Source organism: Vanessa atalanta, chromosome 13 (assembly GCF_905147765.1).
Source record: "Vanessa atalanta chromosome 13, ilVanAtal1.2, whole genome shotgun sequence".
Taxonomy (NCBI): Eukaryota; Metazoa; Arthropoda; class Insecta; order Lepidoptera; family Nymphalidae; genus Vanessa; species Vanessa atalanta.
Window position 1 is genome coordinate 11,349,983 of NC_061883.1, and position 21,372 is coordinate 11,371,354.

Here is a 21,372-nt window from a genome sequence, read left to right on the forward strand (position 1 = left end):
ATTATTTGAGATAAAAAAATCACAATAAACTTAAGTTGCAAAATCTAACAAACATGTACAATTATGTCTTATATAAACAAAAAATGATAGCCTTAATATATATTTTTTTTTCTTTGTAAAATTCAGAGTAGTAAACTTTATAAATGCAAATCGCTCTATATACAATATACTGCATTGTTGATGTTAAGAAACTAATATTAAGCTCTGAAAGACATTCTCATCTCTATTATCTTAGGGATAGGGTAAAAAATTGTACACATTCAGCTATTATCCACAACTAAATAATTACATAAGTTTCAAAGTTTCTATGGCTGCTTGTAAGCGTTCCATTTCGCCTTGAGATTGTGTTAGTTTTTCTGAGTTGGCTTTCTGTACTTCCGGCGGCACCTTTGTGATGTAATCGTCAGCACCTATCGCTTGTTGCAGCTTATTGATAGTTTGGGTTAGAGTATCTTTTTTCTTTTCTAATTTCGTGATTTCCTTCGCTGGATCAATGAGTCCCTGAGAATGTGTAATTGATTTTAATATACTTTACTGGAGTGTTGTAAATAGTAGACTTGGTTTTATTTCGACCTATCAACTGGTCTTTGAATATTTAAAGGAAGTCATACTAAAATACATTCAGCTATAAGACCTATTAAAACATCGAATTCTTTATGTATAATCGTATTAGAAATTACCTTCAGAACTAAATGCACTTCAATTTTATCCGAAACGGTTAATATTGAGCAGCCCGTCGGCGGAGGGTCGTCACTAAGCTCGCTGTTCGCCAACGATTGCACCTTCTTGAACAGCTCCCTGACCTCTTGCAAGTCATCCGATATCAGTAAATGCGCTGTGGTCTTTTGTTTGTTCGTAAGGTTGTACTCGGACCGCGTTGAACGGATAAGATGAACAATTTTGAGAGCGGTATCTACGTTTGCTTCTAGCTGTTCTGAGCGCCAGGGTGTGTCTGATTCCTGAAAATTAAAATGTGTTAGTCTTATTAAGTTAGATTTGTAAAGTGATGGTTCTGATCTAGAGACCGGACACGTCCGGTGGCGTCAGATTCAGTCCCTTTCGACTATCAGAGTGATTGAATAAAGGGTATATTTTATTTTAGCATGCACTAGTAATTTTAGATTATATTATTTAGTAAGACATACGTACAGTAGGATATTCCGCCACACAGATGGACGGACAGCTCTTGTCTGCTCTCGGTAGTCGTTGGTACAACTCCTCGGTGACGAAGGGCATAAAGGGACTGAGTAGCTTGAGTCCATATTCCAGCGTGGTGTAGAGAGTACTACGAGCTGCCGCTTTTTGTTCTTCCGTCCCTTGAGCGAACACGGGCTTGAGGTATTCCTAGAAAAAGAAAAAACATGTGCACTTGTTTCATCTATATTGTTCTTGATTTGTCTACATAATAATATATAATTGCTCCACAGATAAAGCACAGTCGAAACCGTAATATATGTATTATTATGGTTTAATTAGTGGTAAGGTAGGTAACAATCACAACAATACTAAGAGTTATTTTTTTTGAAGCATTAGTAAACCAGTATAGGTACTACAAGCACATGGGACCTATCATCTCAGGTTGGCGTGTTGGCATTATAAGGGACGGTTTACATTGGTGGCCGAGACCAAGTAACAGGCAGCCCATTTGCCATTGTGATTTAAATAAAAATAAAAAGAGACGTACATTTTGAAGATAACCTTTGTTTTATAATGGCAATGAAGCACACTATAACCTATTCAAAAATCTTATAGTTTAGACAAAAAAGATAAACGATATCAGACAACTAATATTATAAATGTAATAATATTGTATAATAAATAAGGATATAGTAATCATGAACTGTTTGCAGTGCATTTTATAGCGAGTTTGCATAATATAGAAAATTTATTAGCAAATTAATGTAATATTTAACTCTAAGTTTTGTTTATAATTAATTACTATATGATTACGTACACGTGCGTGAGCAGGTGGAATATGCTCCAAGCCTTCTCCTCAAAGGGAGAGGAGGCCTTTAGCCCAGCAGTGGGACATTTACAGGCTGCTAATGCTAATGCTAAATTATCATTGGTCCTTTACGAGGGTTATGAGTATGTAAAAATATTACCATGCTAATTTATTGGTTAGTTTGTTTGAATGTGCTATTTTAAGGACCAAGTCCGATTTAATAAAGTCTTTTCGCGTTAGTTGGGCCATTGAGAAAGGTAAACTATATAACATCTGCTTGCATCTGCAGTTTTGTGTTGTCTAAAGCGAATAAAACCACTCGAAGTCACTTTCGACCATCGTCACCATTAGAAAAATAATATAATAAATTCTATATATAAATAAACTCACCAAATAAACGTCACAGAGATCGTATAACCATAAGTTATAGCAATGGGTTGTTGCTGATGGGAAGTCATAGGTCTGGAAACCAGAATTGACCTTCTGCACTGCCAACGCTAACCTGGATAGCATCCATCGGTCCATGGAGGATAGTCCTGGTGGGAGAGTTGGCGGGTGTGACTGGAATTAAAAAAATGTAATTGTTATTCCCTAAAGTTGTAAGTTGTCACCATCACATATGGACACCGGCGTTCTAAGATATATAAATCACTTCTTCAAACTTCAATGCACAAAACACGAGACCTTAGATGTAATGTCCATGGTGCCTGTAAATTCTTCAATTCCTGTCGTTTAGCTAGAGCCCAATACCTCACGTGATGGAATACGTGGAACTTAACCTTGAATCAGCACCAGTTGTAGTTCATTTGTTTAATTTGGGTTTATTGTTCATCTTGTGCTCAGTGGCGAATAAAAATGGTTTAAAAAAAATAAGTATATTTCGTAAGGAAACGTGAGTCATAACACATTTGTATCCAACAAGCATAGCTCATCTTAACAAAAGGGAACTAATTTCAGTAGGACATTTACGAGTTTTTTACATAAACATTTTCCTTTTTTAACCTTACAAAATTGAACAAAGCAACATAAAGTACTGCTGGTTGGTAGAACAATAACTAGTTTATCCACCCAGCCTACCTTTACAAGCCTCTGTCTCTGGTATAGTAAAGTAAAGTACATACCGTGTAATGTAATGTCCATAGTAAAGAATAACAGACGAATTTAAGATTAAGACTTAATCAAATAAAATAATAAGTAATACAATAAATATATTCGGACAGTAGCAATGTAATGTCTAACCTTGTAAGTGGTATCGGCGGGGAAGTACATGAGCGCGAACTTGTCGGCGTTCCACAGCTTGTTGCAGAAGAAGCGGTAGCCCTGCACGCGCTGGATGTCCAGGTTGAGGTCGCGGCCCTGCGTCATGGCGCACAGCGCGAACCTGGCGGAGGTGCGAGTTCCTTTAAATTTACTTTATTTGCAACAACAAAATAACAAATGATACAAAATTTTATCTGTTAAATGATTCTTTGTCTCCTTTTTAACCCCTTTCTTTTCTAACTTTCCAAATGACTGAGCACAGTCCACGATGAAGAAATCATATAAAATGCTTTAGCATCTCCTCACCTCAGGGCATCCGTTCCACATTCAGGAATACCATTCGGGTAATCCTGCTTCTGTCCCTGCTTCGCTTTCTCAATTTCTTTTGGATCCAGATTCGAGTCCACCAATTGCGCGTGAAGTTGTTCCAGAGTGATACCACGGACTACATCCACTGGGTCTATCACGTTACCCAGGGACTTGGACATCTTGCGACCGTGGGCGTCGCGGACCATCGGGTGGAGGTACACTTCCCTGTTGATGAAAATAAATATTTTTAATTGTGTATCTAGGATCAACTTCACTAAGGTACTTAGACAGATAATAATTAATCAGACATATCAAAAGGAGTACACGTGAGTTTAAATACTGCCAACTTAAAAACTTTGCACTATTACTCAGAATGATTTGATAGAAGAACACACATTTTTATGACCCAAACAGAATTTGAAACCCAAGGTGGGTTTATAAAAAATATAATATATATATATATATTTATAAAAAATCAAAAAACAACAATTTTATTTACTTCTTAGAATCAGCAAATTCGATACTAACTTGAAAGGTAATTTTCCCAGAAGGCGTTGTCCGAAGAACACCATCCTGGCCACCCAGAAGAACAATATATCGTGTCCGGTTTCCAGAAGCGTGCCCGGATAGAACGCCTGTAATAATATCACTTCATAAAATATTTTTCGTCACCGCACACATTTTGAGGTAAGAATCAATAAAGCTTTGGTAACACATTTGGAAAATCAGAGAGCTTATCATCAAATTAAGTTCTTTTAGATGCTTTAAAGTTACCTTATTTATTAGTACAGTTCTGAAAAGCAGGCGACTAACACTATTGTTACGCCATCATGCATAGAAAATATTTTCCCGTAAAACCGAGCGACTGGTAAGAATATATCATTAAGTTAAACATCGTCCGAAAACGCGCAGTCATACGACAATCCGTACAAGGAACCGACACATTAATGTGTGACACCTATTAAAGTCCATTTCAATGGCATGAATACATAAACAATTTTGACCTTGAAAATAATCTATAGTATTCATTATGTATTGGCGAATAAATAGCTTTTCACTAAGTTTCTTACCTGTTCTTTCAATAGAATCTACAGTTTAAGCGTTTTAGAAGTGTTTATTATGCAAAATTTTTGAGGGAAAATTAATGTAGTTATATACTATAAATAAATATATGTTTATCTTAACTCTTTCTGCTTCTTCTATTGGGCTATGCATAGCTTTACAATTCATCAACAAACATTCAAAAAAGTCCTAATAGAAATACAACAATGAATTGAACGTTACTAACCTGTAAGTCATCAGTTTGATCTGGCCATCCGAAGATAGCGAAGGGGAACAGTCCAGATGAGAACCAAGTGTCCAACACGTCGTCATCTCTCGTCAGCTTGATATTTGCCGCGGCCACTTGGTACTTGGAAGCGGCTTTTGACAATGCTTCCTGTTCAGAGTGGGCTGATACCCAATATTCCTCTCCGTCCTATAAAATTGATGAAATATATCACAGACACTTTACCTGATAGAGAAATCAGTAATTGAGAATATTTGAATTAAACGACATGCTTTAAATTGATAATATTAATTTGTTCAACTATAAAAAATACCTTATTATATTTTAATCGTTTTAATAAATTCAAATATTTTCAAATTTATACTCATTTTACAGGACTAAATATAACTAAAGCCATGCAATTTTTTTTTCGAAAATGTGAGTTGTGGTGTAAAGAAAAATAAATGTTTCTGGGGTCAGTACCTTACTTTTTTTTCAAAAGAATAATCTGTCAATAACAAAATTGTAATGCCAGACTATTATTTTATTTTGTTTAGAGACCCCTCGGTTAGATAGAATTATTAAATCGACGAATGTGACAGACAAATTTTATGCAGTCGAAATTTGCAGTTCGTTACAACAAATGAAATATTATTTTGTAAAATGTTTCGAAGCGTATAATGCTACTATTAAACCACATCGACTACTAGCAGACGTGCGGAAACAGATAACGTAAGCGTCGAGTCGTGCGTACCCGGCGTCGACGTACATGTCGTCATTCGCCAAACAAACGACCACGCGGTCGAATCATCGAATCTACTCGAGTGCCGCATGCGCGTGACAAAATAAAACAAAACGAAATCGGCCGAGCCAACCGACTACCTCTACGAGAACACAAAGCGCACAGCGTGAGACATGAGGGCAGCGAGCGAAACGGATACAACGGAATACGTGCGCACCGTCGGCAGGCGCGCGCCCGGCCGCCCGCGCGCCGCGGCCTTCTTGCGGCCCGAGCGCGAGCGCCGCCGCCGCGCGCGCGGCCCCTGCCGGCACACACACACACATAGGGCTCGTGTTACATCGACATCGGCCAGGACAGATCCCAGCCGTTACATGAGCGTTCTGCTCGCAGAGGCGAGTAAAGTGTTCTAGGGCTGCATTCGTCGACTCAGATGTTATATATTTTTCCATTTTATAAAAATAAAATTAAAAATCGATCGTCTACCTCGCTGGCGGTCGGCAGAGTGACGCGGTAGGCGGGTATCCGATGCCCCCACCAGAGCTGACGGGAGATGCACCAATCTCTGATGTTCTCCATCCAGTGGTACCATATCTTCTCGTGCACGTCGGGGATCACCTTCAGCTCGCCGCTTTTCACCGCTTTGATCGCTTCAGCCGCCATATTGTCACAGCGAATGTACCTTTGAATAATTTTATTCATTGGTCAGTGTATGAACTTATTTTAACCTAACAAAGATGATATTGGAAAAGCTTTTGGAAACTCATGTGTTGTATCATCTGTATCTTACATTCCATATCAGCTTATGTGATGTTACCACTTTCGTAAGCCAAGTACATATATTTTCAAAAAAAAACATAACAACATACTTTTATGTATGTATGTATTTATGTATTCAACATACCATTGTGGTTTAAGCATGGGTTCCACCACATCCTTGGAGCGACTGCAGAGCGGTACCACCATAGCGTGATCCTTCGTCTCTTTGTACAAGTTTGCATGTTCCAGAACCTTTATAATCTCTCGTCGGACGTCGAAGCGTTTCTTGCCCTTGAAAAATAAAATAAAAAATAAAATGTTATACATTTGATATCAGTCACGTCGAGCAAAGAATGAATGTTTTTATTATTGCACCTGTCAGGTTTTTTTAATTCACCTCAATCCATAGACATTGGCATCATTAGTATTTATAATTTGCTAAGTGAATACTATTTTAATGAATAATAATATGCTAAATAATATACATAACATTATAGTTCTATACAGCTGTATCTTTAGCAATGTGAAGTCAGGAATTTTCATTTAGAAAGCCAAATTGTTCGCATTTGCAAGTAATATAATAAAAAGCTTAAGCCTTTATTGTTGATCCGAATACGCCGCCTAGCCGAATACGATGTTTATGTCGCAAGTTCGGTCTTGAATATATTCTAAAACAAAATTTTACAGCGAATGGTCCACAGTTGTCCAACATCCGGCCTTCGTCGTCGAAGATTGTGATGAAGGGCAAGTTGTGTCGTTTGCCGATCTCGTAATCGTTCGGATCATGCGCCGGAGTTATTTTAACGGCACCTGAAATTTAAACAACCATTAAAACTCTGTAATGACAACAGTATATTTATAATATGTAAAATTAAATACGAAATATTCAGTTTGAAGATATTATGACAACATTCGGATGTTAATTTCCACTAATCTGTTTTTTTTTAAGTTTCAATGTCTGTTTTTGTATCCAGACGAAGGAACTCCTCAATGGTTAACAGCATTTACAAGAAGTTTTGTAATATGTTTTTTTTTATATTAATTTTTTTTTTTTTTTAGATACAATACAATTTATTTTTTCTGTACATTTTAAATTTAAGGATCTTTTTCAGTTTTTTTTCTTTGCGTGCCTGTTGTAAATTACATGTTTTATCTGAAGACCTTGTACCTGTTCCAAAGTTCATATCAACATATTCATCAGCGATGACCGGAAGTTTCCTCTTGATGATTGGATGTGACAAGTTCTTTCCAATCAGATGTTTATACCTGAAAAATTATATAATATTAGAAACGTTAAAGTCAACTGCCGCCTTCAAAATACTGAATCCTCAATCTGACTGACTTTTGATTTTGTGGCTTGTCCACCCTTTACACCGTAACACAATGTGTGTTGCTGTTTGGTGTTAGAAGAACGATGAGTGGATGGCACTAATCATAATAATTAGCAATTTCGATGTCCGACAAGATTTGTCCAGAGTGAAAGTTGACATTCCATAGCTCAAATAGGACGACAGCCGTTGGACTTGGTCCAGCGTCGTGTCAGTTTTGCCGTTCCCTAAGATCATAAAAATGTGGGCTAAAAACTAGAGAGAGAGCGCTTGTTTGTGCATACTGACTTGTGACACTGACAGTCGAATAGGTCCAGCAAACATAGATGCTCTCTTGAATGACCACTGCTATTATTATGAGATTGCGCGAGACTGCGCAGTATTATGAGATATTTTTATAATTCAATTATATATATTTTTTTAAACAAACTGTGCCCTATTCGTCATAATGTGGCATCATGCCTGTAAATTTCCCATTGCTGGGCTAAGGCCTCCTCTCCTTTTGAGGAGAAGTTTAAGAGCATATTCCAACACGCTACTCCAACGCGGGTTTATTCACATTGGCAGAATTTGACACATGCAGGTTTCCTTACGATGTTTTTCTTCACCGCCGAGCATGAAATTAAGCACTTGAAAATTCAGTGGTGCTTGCCTGGGTTTGAACCCACAATCACCGGTTAAGATGTACGCGTTCTAACCACTGGGTCATCTCGACTAATATAGTCTGTCATATTGTGGCTAATAAGCAAAATTAAAGTGTTTTGGCTGGATTAGTGCGCGTACCGGGCGTCTTGCGGGTGCACGGCGACGGCGACGTCCCCCAGCATGGTCTCCACGCGGGTGGTCGCCACCACCACCTCCTCGTCCAAGTCCTCGGTGCGGTACGCGAATAGAACCAGCACTCCAAACTCCACCTGGATTACAATTTTGCATCAAATTACTGTTCAATTGTTTTTTTTTTTTAATCTAATAAAATAAAACATATAATACATTCAGTATGCGTAATTTAAATGAACAACCTAATAATAAAAGAGCTAAAATAAAAAATACACTTATACTATTACAAATAATTGAATTAAAAATATAATATTATATATTTAAAAAAAAAAAGTTTTCTGTGATGTTCTGTGATTAATAGTACTTGTATAATTTATTTTTAATGATCTATTGCCGAGTAGCTTACCTTACTATCGTATCCAGGTATGGCGAGCAGAGTTCGACCAGTCAGCTCCACCTTGTCTACCTCTATATCGGATATAGCACTTTTCAGCGCACACGACCAGTTGACGAGTCTGTTGGCTCGGTAGATGTCTCCTGCGTCATGTAATCTGATGAAAGCTTCGTTGACAGCACGGCACATGGAGGGGTCCATGGTGAAACGGACGCGGGACCAATCTAAAGAGGAGCCTAATGAGCGAAGTTGTTCGTAGATTCTTCCGCCTTTTCTGGATAGAACAAATATCGATTAAGGAATTATAACTATGGCTAGATTCAGGGCTAGCATAAAATTGTAATTACTGGTTATTTCAATATATAATATATCATATTTATTGTAATGTCTATTTGAAAAAACTACTAAATTAATAAATAAAACTTGTATCTGAAAAATTTTCGAATTTAGGAGATAGTTTTAGTATAATTCACACACACTCTAAATTTAGACAATTGACGTGACAAACTTGAATTTCATGTTATTTTTATATTGATATCACATTGTCGATGTACTTTTTAGAAAAAGCTAAAATATATGGATATTACATGTTAGATACTCTATAGAACGCATGATGATCAAATAATGTATTGAATTGCATAATGTAGAACAACAAAGCGAATTCTAAATCGCTTTGTTGTAATATATTTAACCCCCCTGAATTGTGATTGGTCGACGGCAGCTAAGGACGCAATAGGCGACCAATAAGAGTTCAGCATTTAGTCGTATTAGTTAATCTTTCTGAATAGAAAACTATAGACTATTCTAACCACAGGAGAATGATATCCATTTGTCAAGAGGAACAAATGATGGTATTCATTATGGATTCGTAAATAAAAGGTAGGTTGAATTTCCGCCAAATTATTAGTTCCAAACTATATTAATAAATTTGCTAAGAAAAATAAGTAAAATTGTCTTTATTATAAAAAAAAATATAGCAGAGCTATTAGTAAGTCACATGCAATATGTTAATCTATGTTGTTACTCTTGGACTATTAATCTTGGATTGGAATAGACTAAACATTAATATATATAAAAAAAAACATTAGGTATTACTTAAGTGATAGCAAGTGTGTTATGATTACATGTATATCTTTGTCTTACTCATTTTTCCATTCCCAGACACGCTTGATAAACTCCTCTCTTCCCAATTCGTGGCGCGTTTTCTTTTCCTCTCTCCACAACTTCTTCTCAACCACCACTTGAGTGGCAATACCTGCATGATCACAACCAGGATTCCACAGAGTGGTTCGGCCATTCATCCTAAAAAAATAATGACAGCTACAAATAATGATAATTTAGTTGACTGGTGTAATTCTTTATTAAAATACCACAAAACCCATACAACTTTAAAGGGAACTGGAATATTTTATATGAAAATATAAAAAAATCTGATAGTTTCAGATTTGTGTGTATAACTTTTTTTACTTCGCAGGGATGCCAAAGCTATGTTGTTCAGCAGAAGAAGGCTATATGTTATACAATTAATAACCCGGGTCTAGGTTTAACTATCAAAATAAGAATAAGAATATACAATCAACAACTGACACTTTATATCAATATATTTAAGTTAAAAATGAAATTGTACCCGTTCAACATATGAATTTGAGGAAAATATAAATTCATTTGCATATTTCAAATGTTTTTTGTCTACTATAGTTTACTATTTCTAAAGCATTTCTATTGTTAACACTAAAGCTTCAATCAAATAAAAAGTAAATCATGTTACAAACGGGGGAGACTAAAGTATTAAGTACTTTAAGAAAACATACACACCTGTGCCATCTTGTGATTGCATCTTCAACGGCATTGGTGAGAGCATGTCCAAGATGTAAGGTGCCTGTCACATTAGGCGGAGGTATCACCATCACAAACTTCCCTTTAGGATTTGGTTCCAGTACTGATTTCCTCTGAAAACATTGGATGTTTTAATAAAAGATATTTACTGAATGAAATCTTTATAATTTACAAAATTTATTTCTATATACTTAAAGCCATAATTATTTAATATATACATACTCCATATTCAGGTTTAAAAAATCCTTGTTTTTCCCACCAAGCATACCAGGCTGCCTCCACGTATAATGGACTGTAAGCATCGGGCATAGAACCAGATATGTCCTTCTTATCTCCTGGTGCAGTATCAGCGGTGTACACTGCACTTTCTTTTGTTTCTTTGACTTTTTTCTAGAACAAAATATACAGAACCATTTTAAAGTGTCATTATTGTTGCTTATATGTAAAAGGTATTTATATTTTTTATTGTGTGGATTGCTAGATGAACCCATAGCTGCACATGCCTAGAATTCAGTCTGCAAAGAAAATGGTACAATTAGTGATAAACAACCGTTTTTCTCAAATGGTGAAAAAAGTAATCTATGCCTTGCCTAGCTTGTTTAATACAAAACTTCATCAATATTGGTTTAGCCATGTTATTGTACATATCAGCAGACTTACTTCTATGCATTATAATATATATAATATGAGTACAGATTTGAAAGCCTGAAAGTATTAAATAATGTATAAAATATAATCATTTAAGCACTTACGTATAACCTAAATGTAAATATGTTACAACAATAATAATGAATTCTATCACCATCATACATTTTGTTATTCAAAAGAGCTACTATGGGAATTTCTGGCTGAAACAGAAGGTTGCTTCGCAAAATTGTGTACAATTAAAATATTGATTATTTTAAAGTTTATTTTATTTTATGGTTTATTGTAAAATTTATTTGAATAAAATACATTTGATTTGCAATAATTTTGTTACATTAATAATAACACTATTATGATTAAATATATAACAAAAATAAATATAATATAAGAGAAATCTGATATTTTTAACAACTTTAGATGCCAAACCAACATGAGGAAGTGATGCAATGTGAAAACAATGCGGGTAATAATCCTTTCACTAAGCCTCAAAGTAGTGTGGGGAAAAAAAATATCTTAATTTGGTTCCCATGTTTTTTTTAAATTGTTTGTCTAATATTAAAAATTCCCTTAAAAGAATGTGCTAGAAAACAGTATAACTAACCTCGGGCTTATCTTTCTGCACAGCTGGCGCCGTGCTTTTCTTATCCAACTTCGCTTTCAATTTCTCTAGTTTTGCTGCCTTTTTCGCCTCCTTTTCGAGTTGCTTGGCAGTTTTTTCTTGCGGTTGATCCCCAGTAGGACCATTTTGGTTTTCATTGTCTGTCATGTTTTATCGAGAGAATAATTTCCTATTTATACACAAGCCGGACACATTTACAACCATACGATGTGGAATCTAAATCATTACACGGTGACATATGACAAATGTTGACTTTGACATTTGATATTGAAGTTGTACTATGTAATATAATATGTATATTTAGCGCATATCTTATAGGGCATAAAAATACAAAATAAGATTTACATATTCCTATAAATAAATACTTTACAAATAATCCAGTATTGATTTATTATTATGCAAAATTTTTATTAATGTTCCTGAAAAATAACAACTACAATTCAATTACAATTTCTAACCTTCTTTTATAGTAACTATAAGTATTTTCTATGATATTGTTTTCATAATTTTTAAATATGCTTATAAAATTTTTAGCTGCATTTGTTTTTCCTTTATTTCTCTTTCTTTTGAGCATTCAGTAATTAGTATTTATTTCAGTTTTTTATATTATCTACAGTATGCTATTAAACTTAATACCATAACCTTGACGGTATAGCTGAGGGTCACATGCTAGGGTTATTTTAAAAAAGAATATCATCCTTTAGCCTTTAGCCTTTTTTCGAGATAATTATTAATTATACCCTTAAAAATTCATGAATTAAAGTTAACATAAATGTATTTTTTATGATCTCCTTTATTGGTCTGATATTGAAACACAATGTTTTTTTTTTAAATATATATTCATATAATGCTATAATACAATTTTTAATGTTAATTTGGTTAATATTTATAATGATTAAACAAAGACAAATGACGAGATATTAAAATAAACTAATACAAATACAGAAAAACGTTAGCTCTCTTGTGTGTTGTACCGTATGTACAAGAAGAAATGCTCTGCGATAGTTTTTGCCATTTCTTCCACAGCATCCTTTGCCGCTAGGGAGAATCACTATAAGAATAACACATCCATGCTTATCATCCCGCCAATGTACGTGCGTCATGGTCCTTCTTTTCACGCACGTGTCGGTTGTGAAATTGTCCCTCTAAAGTCTACCCGGTGCAATAATATGGGATTTTTCAAAATCGGGTATACAATAAATACAACTATACAGGTTACTTCTAGGTCGATATCGGGTCAGCTAGACTTTCTGCTAGTTTACCAGCAAAACAATTTTTAAAAAAGAAACAAATTTTACGTTATTTTATTTTTTATTTTTTTAATTAAGTAACACAAAAATATCCAAGTGCTCATAAAAATTAATACTGATATTAAAAAAGCAAAAACATATGTATATTAAATAGTACAATATATGTATCAATGCTAATACAATTTATATAGTTTGAAAGTTAGAATAATGCTGCTTAAAATAGGCAAAGATTGTGTGAAATAATTAAAGTTTTATTATCGATAAGAATAATTTATTTCTTGATTGTTACCTATTTAAGTTAAATTAATATTTTTTAAGCGTGGCAGTACCCAAATCATAAATTCTTTTTTCAAGTTGACAATTCAATTTTACCGCGCTCCTTTTACTGGCATGAGGCATCACATCATCCTTGACGATTTTTAACTGACGCCATTTTGTTTTTCATTGCGACCGCGTTGTGATGTGCTCGTGTGATTTGTATTCAAAGAATCTTGGTTTATATTTAGATTGATTGTGTGTTAATTCATTATACTTTTGTTGTTTATTTTAAATACGAATACTCATCATGTCTGATCGTGAGGTACTATAATTAACAACGCAATTCCGCTTTCGCGCCTTAAGCGTTATGCTTGCTGTTATTCTCGCCTATGCGTGAAAAAGTATTAAATAATTATTTCCTGGCGTTACAGAGGAGCCGCTCGAGGACCCGCAACGGTTCACGGGAGCCGGCTCCAAAGGCTGCAGCCATGTCGCGCGGTCATAGCCGAAGCCGGTCACGCACGCCGCCCCCGCCAAAAGCTTCCAGCAGAAAATATAGAAGCCCGTGAGTATGCTAACTACTATTTTAACATATTAAAGCGTTTGACCTTAAGTCCTCGCAATTGTAGAGGTAATTGTTTCTTTTTCGACAAAATGTTGATATCGTTATAACCTCGCTGCCAAGGCGACGAAGGTTGCGCAATGATATCACCAATTAATCCCCTAAACCTACTACAACATCATTTTAAAGTTATTTGACCAGTTACCTGAATAATAATAATTTTCTCCCCTGACTAACTGAGATACATTCCCTACAAAAAAAATATTTTAAACAAAATGCGTTTGCTTTGAAAATACAAACAATACATTATAACGTTTGTATACGCTTTTTGCATTTGCCTTGATTTAACCCAAACTTGTACACTTCTAATAATAATAATTTAAACGTGACCTTAAGTATCATTATAAAAAACAGACAAATATAATATGTTCAATAAAATATATTTTTTTATGAGCATTTTATGAATGGCAATGGTTTGCAAGGTAATAGTTACATGTTCAAGGTAATGACAAAATTTATAAAAAAACACTGATAGAGCGAGAGCTAATCTCTCATACATCATAAGTATTGTAAGTTTGTTTCAGTATAATAGGGTTGTTTAATCAATATTTGAGTCTATCAAAAGAAATGTTTGTCAATCAAGTTTTATGAGTAGATAAGCATTGTTATGGTTTAGTGCATACATTTGGAGAGTAATTTTTTTTCCAATAAAGTAAATTTTATTGTTAAATCTATACATTGTTTTGAAATTGGTATCGTATATTTTAGTCTTTTTAAGTTTTAGAGCTTGTCTACTGCATAATTAGTATGAGTGTTTAAGATTTAAATATAAATCCAAATAAAAATATAAATTCTAAATCTCTAAATACATAGTGATTTGGAAACAAACTGTATCTGCTATATTTACTGATGGTGGAAGTATTATATCAGAATTAGTGATTATTTATTGAATTAAATAAAAAATATTTGGTTTTATTGTTTAATACACAAACACAAATGTGGATCTTTTTTGTATCTCCCTACTTTTAAGTTGAGTAAGGGCCGTTGACTAGGAATACAATCATAAGCCCACAATAAAGTGCGACTGACTTTGTTTGGGTATTGTGAAGTCACATTGGGGATGGTTTTATTGTGACACCATACATTGTTGTCAATTGTTAAGCAAATGATATACACTAAATATAGTTTTTATTTTAATTTGAATATCATCAACAACCTTATATTTTTCTGGTGTATGATGTAAGTCCTTATGCAGGACACATCCGAGTTTGTTACTTTGTAGGTTGTGATATGATTTTTTTTCTTATTAACTCATGAATATTTTATAGTATCATATAATTTATAAAAGGATAAAATGGCATATCAATTAAAAGAAACTTTTTCGAATTTAGAAACATAGAAATAAAGTTTTCAAAAGTGAACTCTTACTGTAGTGAATCTGGGGGATAATAATTCTGTTTCATAATACAGTTTAAGAAATAAATTCCTAATTATAGATGATAATATATTGTATTATTTTAGCACAACTAATGCAAAATCAAATTGCAGAACTCGTTCCCGCTCTGGATCTCCGCGGCGCGGCTATCGCGGTTCGCGCTACTCGCGCAGCCGCTCGCGTTCCTATTCTCCTCGTGGCTCCTACCGCCGATCCCATAGCCATAGCCCTATGTCGTCTCGTAGACGGCATCTTGGTGATCGGGTGAGGCTTTTGGTACAGAAAACTTTTCATATTTTACTTTTTATTAGTTTTACTCAAGGAACTTCAAATTTTTGAGTATAGTTTTCAAAGAGAGTTAAATAAAGTTTTATGATTTGAGGTTCCTTTATTTTCTTTTTTTTCAATTATTCTGTTTAAAATAATAAAATTTACATCATATTTTCTTTTATAATTTAAATAACTTTGTAAATGTTTCTAAATCTGTAATAAATATATTATTACAAATTATGAGTCAAAATTTCAGTATTTTCCTTCCCTTGAATAGCTATAGTATAAATTCATAAGAGAATTGAGTATGTGCTTTATGTTGCCAACAGGAAAATCCGACTCCATCACGCTGCCTCGGAGTTTTTGGTTTGAGTCTCTACACAACTGAACAGCAGATTCACCACATTTTCTCAAAATATGGTCCGGTTGACAAAGTTCAAGTTGTCATAGATGCTAAGGTGAGCAAATATTTACCTTAAGAATGAATATATTTTTTTTCTTAAAAGGTTAAAATTATACATTTGTAGCAATAAATTAAAATATACGGTAGACACAACCGGGTCTTCGCAACAATTTTCTAAAATTTAAAGGGCGAAAATTCTTTTTAATTTTGGTTCTGGTTCTGCAGTTAGCAAATTGAATTATTAGGTCGTCCAGTAAAACTATGCATATTTTAAATCCGCGGAGCGCCGCGGAGTGTCAGCATGTCCGGTCCCAGGTTAGATATAGAAGGGCTTTAGTGAGTAAAATATTGACAGTTAAACTCCCCTATTTGAAATTAAGAAATGTGTAACTAACTACATTTACTTTAATTTTAGACTGGTCGTTCGAGAGGCTTTTGCTTTGTGTACTTCGAGTCTCAGGACGACGCTAAGGTGGCAAAGAATGAATGCACGGGCATGGAGATCGACGGGCGTCGCATCCGCGTCGACTACTCCATCACGCAGCGTGCTCACACGCCGACGCCCGGCATCTACATGGGGAAGCCCACGCAGTATGTTTGATTTTATATAAAACCTACACATACTTTCTATACCACAATGATAGCTTCCAGTCTCCGTTTACATGGATTTGTCAATGCAGTATTAAGTTTGCAATGCATATTCAGGCACTGTTTGTTTTTATTATTTAACTTATTTTAGGATTGCAGATGTCTTAATGGACCATCTGACGTTAAGCAGTGACCTCCATAGAAATTGGCATTGCAATTAGTATAAACCACACTATCAATATGTTTCTAAACATAGTATAAGTTGCTTAGAAATTAAGATTCTTATAACTAAAATTTTACTAACCAACCGCCCTTAAAGGGTTTAATCTTGGTTTTTACCAGTAGAATCATCGCTAAGTTGCTTGCATATTGGCATAAAATAAGCCCTGAGTTATATGAACATATTTTCTGCAAACAGAAAAATCTTTTTTTATTACAAACAATTTATAATGTTAACTATATATACATATAAGTTTTCATCTAATGAAAGTAAATGGTATGATTATTGTGTATGTTTTGTATGTTTGTGTGTTGTCAAAACTTCCAACAAAGAAATTACTTACAATTTAATGTATATGTGGGTATCCTAAGTGTTGGTAGATAAATATATAAGTAGATTTAGAGTAAATCAACAACAAGATAAGTTGTTTTACTAAAGGCCTGCTTGTACAATTACATTAAATGTACTCATTAAAAAAATATAATATATGTGATTAACAAATAGGTAGTATATGTAATGTTTATTTTATTTTTTTATCTTACAGTGTGAGAGGCGATAATGGCTACGACAGGCGCCGAGACAGAGAGTAAGTTCAAAAGTTAAATACTTATTTTACTACAAGTATTTTAGAGTCAAACAAATAATGACAACAACGTATTTTGGAAAAATTACTGAACTTTTGTTAAAAAAGCTTAGTTTATTTTATGTTAAAATCATGAAAAGTTTGAAGTAGTATGGAGTTTTCTAACCAGGTCGTTCGTTCACAGCAGCGACTACTACTACCGCGGCAGCTACCGCGAGCGCGAGCGCGACTACTACGCGCGCTACCGCCACCGCTCCCCGTCGCCGCACTACCGCCGGCGCCGCTACGAGCGTGAGCGCTCCTACTCGCCGCGTAAGTCTTACTACCACCCCTAGCGACCCTCGACACTCGTTCTACTCGATGACGGGATAATTTTATGTAAGGTTACGTCGTAATTATAGTACTTACCCCTTAAAGTCACTATTCCTTCTATTGTCATTGGATCGAAGCACTCACTGCTCGAAGTTCTTCTTCCCATTTAAACATGCAATGTTTTTTATAACAGTAATTGAAATAAGAGTTTTAAGCGCTAGTGATAAGTCGTACAATACATCTAGAACCTTCTCACAGTTAGTGATAATCTCCTCTCGCCTTCCTTTCCTCCTTGACAAAAATGTATTTATAAATAAATTGTGAGTTGTACCAATTAGCATTTACAATATATTTTTCTTAACGTTTAGAACAACGTTTGTCAGCTTCAAGTAATTAGTGCTATGCACTATTTTTATTGATAATTGTAATATTAGACAAAGCTCATTTTATTATTTTATCAACATCGCCTCGCAAGTTTTTATTTAAAATTTAAGCATATTAAAATAATGTATAAAATGGTTTGAAATTATTTTCCTCCAATTTCCATTAAAATCAGTATAATGTATTCACCTCATAGAACTTAGATTTGTTTCATTGTTAGTTTCATTATACTTTGTCCCATTTGGTACTGGCCAAATGATATTAACTTAATAGGAATTTTATCCTTCACATTTGATATTTGATGTTGATGTTATTTGTAAAGATAACCAAAATTCTATATTTTTGTGCTGTTGCTAAAAATGCAATGATAAATATTGTAAAATTGATTTTGAAAAATTTAATTAGTAGATTTTAGCTGTAAAACGATAAGACGATAACATACATGTTGTTGATAAAAAAAAATGTAATATTTGCATTTTAGTAATAGTATGTCTTATGTGAAATGACAAATTGTATCTAATTCTCCAAAGTAAATGCTTCTAAAAGAAGTAAATTGTAATTAGTGTTATCATTAGTGCATAAATAATACCAAAACAATTATTTTGTATAGTCAATAGATATAAATTTTAACACTGTATATGGACACTTTTTTTCATTCATTCATACTTGATTTTCTCATTTTTTAAATAAATAATATCCATTAAAATATGAATGAATAGAAAAGTGTTTATTTGATAATAAATTGGTAACAATGTTGGACACCATGGTTACTCCCTTCTTTGGATTTGCAGGTCGATATTAATATCGTGACGCTGACATCATCAGACGTGTAGAATAGATTTTGATACACCACTACTTCCAATGTCAGCCGGCCTCTAATGCATTTATATTGTACCTGTACGGCCGGCGTAGTCGCGAGATGAGTTTTTTTTGTAAGGCAGAACTCTGCCCCCGGAGTCGATAAGTTGTTTATGTTTAGAAGCGATAAAAGGGTTTAGATATAAGTTAGCGAGTAAGCAGCCAGCGGGTGTCGCCTCTAGGATGTATAAAATTAGCTCTAATAAAGGTCTAACACTAAGTCTAATATTGATTTTGTTTGTTTGAAAAGGTATTGAAACAAGAAGTAAAGGATGAAGTTCCTTGAAAAAACTAACTGTGTTGAAGTTTTGAAAATGTTTGATTGAAATGAAAAGCTCTTTCGAAATGGTCGCTGATCCCGGACCGGCCGGTCGCCGAAAAGAAAGTGTCGGCGCCGGAACGAAGGCGCGAATGTAGCTCGGTCGCGAAAAGAATATGATCGACACGTTTGTAGTTCCGAAGCTCAAGCTCGCAAGACGCAAGACGGAAGTCGCACGCGCACGCGCACTGATCATATTCTTATCACACCACTTAAAACCAAACCGATCCTAACACGTTACAGTATTCTGGTACAGATTATATATATGGTGATCCTTATGCATTTTATCCGATGGTATATATCTATGTCTATTGATATTAGTCTGGTAACACAGTAATTTTAGTTGTAGACCTGTTTTGTGAGCGACTTGTTAATAAATTGATAGTTTTCTAATGTCACCACGATTCTTCTTCATTCATTTTATTCTGTTCCCACCTATATTGTCCGTTAACTGTCCTATTTGTAGGTTTATTTCTCGTTTGATTTTTGTGACAATGATTATAACCCACACTACAAATAACCGAAAAATATTCTTTATTGAAATGCAAAAACGTACACGGCTTGTAAAGTTTAGCATACAAGGAAATATTTGGAGCGGAAATTTGCTTTATATAAATTGAAGACTGAAGACATGAGTGAATGGAGATAAAGGTGATATGAAACATTTGGTAGAAATTATAATTTGTCATGTACTTGATATCAATTATATTTTTTACAAAATATTACATATCACCTTCATCCACTTATGACTTCAATTAACGTGGGATGTAATCATTTAGCTCTGAAATTATTTATAAATTAATATTAGTATTGTAGTGTGTATTTTATGTATTCCAAATGATTAATCTACATATGTATATTATATATAATACATATATGTATATATTAATAGAACAGTACAATAAAATGTACAAATATGAACAAGAAATTTTAAAGCAGATACCATTTTCGTTTACCTTCAATCTGATAATATTTTTATAGTATTAATAGGAATCATGATCATAAAATAGTTAATTTTGTTTTAATAATAAATCTTTGAATTATTAATAACAAAGTAGCAGTGAATTTAAACCTAACTCGGTAAGTCTTGCTTTGTTTATACTTTGTTCACATTTTATTGTATGATAAAATATAAATGAAGGAGTAGTATTAAAGAAGCGCAAAGGCTCTCGTCGTCGTTCTAGTTCTCAGAAGTTGTTGTTGCTGTCATCGTAGATCGGTAGCTTAGGATTGGTATAATATTAAAATAAAATATTTATGTATGCATTATTTTTATTGGGGTATATTTATTACATTTTGTAGTACAATTAACAAAATCTCACTATCGGGTTTTTATTAAAATTCTTATCTTTATCTATGTATAATTATAAATAAATACCACAATTCTGTGACGCATTGGCACTCCTTATCTTTATTTGAAGTACGCTAACTCATTACAAATATAAATAGGGTTATAACAATAATAAAAGGTTATAATTCGCAATAATTGAAAAATAGATATATAAAATTTTGGCTTTGGACGCGATTCGGAGTTTGCACTGTTCTGTTTATAATTTATAAATATAAAAGTGGAATGTCGAATACAGATGTGATAAATTATCATAAAATAGGTTTAGACACCAAGATAAATCAAAATAGCACGACTTCTCAGAAGTGGACAAACATACAATCACATTTTTCTTAACACTTACGGACGAAAGCACAACGACCATTGGCAATTAGCGGAAAAATAGTTACTGATGCGGAAACATAAAATACACATTATGTTCCGTGAGGAAGTATTCATTTTACATCATTGATATTTATTGTTTTTTTCTGTTCTGTGTATTTTGAACCTGTTTTAATAATTTCTAGGTTTTATTTTATTTTTCAGAGATAATTTTCTGCCCGGTTTCTATTTTCTATATTTAAAGAATCTGTAATCTGTGACTGATCGTTTCGGAGTTACCCAGGAACGAGCTCTTCAAATCATTTCTAGATAGTTGCAAGAGGCATAAATATTTCTCGTACGCATTTGTAACACGTATGTCAAACGAATAGTCTCTTGAAGATAGT

The 21,372-nt window shown here is 34.0% G+C and overlaps 2 protein-coding genes across 3 annotated transcripts; one reads left to right on the top strand and one right to left on the bottom strand.

Annotated features, from left to right (window-relative positions):
• Nucleotides 1-36: 36 nt before the first annotated feature.
• LOC125068222 (valine--tRNA ligase) lies at nucleotides 37-12,094 on the bottom strand. Its single transcript, XM_047677285.1, has 18 exons — nucleotides 11,861-12,094; nucleotides 10,837-11,004; nucleotides 10,594-10,727; nucleotides 9,922-10,080; nucleotides 8,791-9,052; nucleotides 8,391-8,521; nucleotides 7,448-7,545; nucleotides 6,965-7,089; nucleotides 6,425-6,570; nucleotides 6,007-6,202; nucleotides 4,803-4,991; nucleotides 4,043-4,149; nucleotides 3,512-3,739; nucleotides 3,185-3,326; nucleotides 2,336-2,506; nucleotides 1,150-1,344; nucleotides 681-959; nucleotides 37-501 (listed from the first exon to the last, which is right to left on the bottom strand). Exons 1-18 carry the CDS (start codon nucleotides 12,023-12,025, stop codon nucleotides 286-288), a joined length of 3,111 nt encoding a protein of 1,036 aa, XP_047533241.1. The 5' UTR covers nucleotides 12,026-12,094; the 3' UTR covers nucleotides 37-285.
• A 1,431-nt stretch (nucleotides 12,095-13,525) lies between these two features.
• Nucleotides 13,526-19,715, top strand: LOC125068118 (transformer-2 protein homolog alpha). Of its 2 annotated transcripts, none has more exons than XM_047677133.1 (8): nucleotides 13,526-13,708; nucleotides 13,818-13,951; nucleotides 15,497-15,659; nucleotides 15,983-16,111; nucleotides 16,472-16,647; nucleotides 17,409-17,450; nucleotides 17,632-17,759; nucleotides 18,932-19,242. In XM_047677133.1, the coding sequence occupies exons 1-8, from the start codon at nucleotides 13,694-13,696 to the stop codon at nucleotides 18,940-18,942; spliced, it is 798 nt and encodes a 265-aa protein (XP_047533089.1). In that variant the 5' UTR covers nucleotides 13,526-13,693; the 3' UTR covers nucleotides 18,943-19,242. The 2 variants fall into 2 exon arrangements, with proteins under 2 accessions (XP_047533089.1, XP_047533088.1); XM_047677132.1 differs by lacking the exon at nucleotides 18,932-19,242 and adding an exon at nucleotides 19,249-19,715 and having other exon boundaries at nucleotides 13,527-13,708.
• Nucleotides 19,716-21,372: the final 1,657 nt, after the last annotated feature.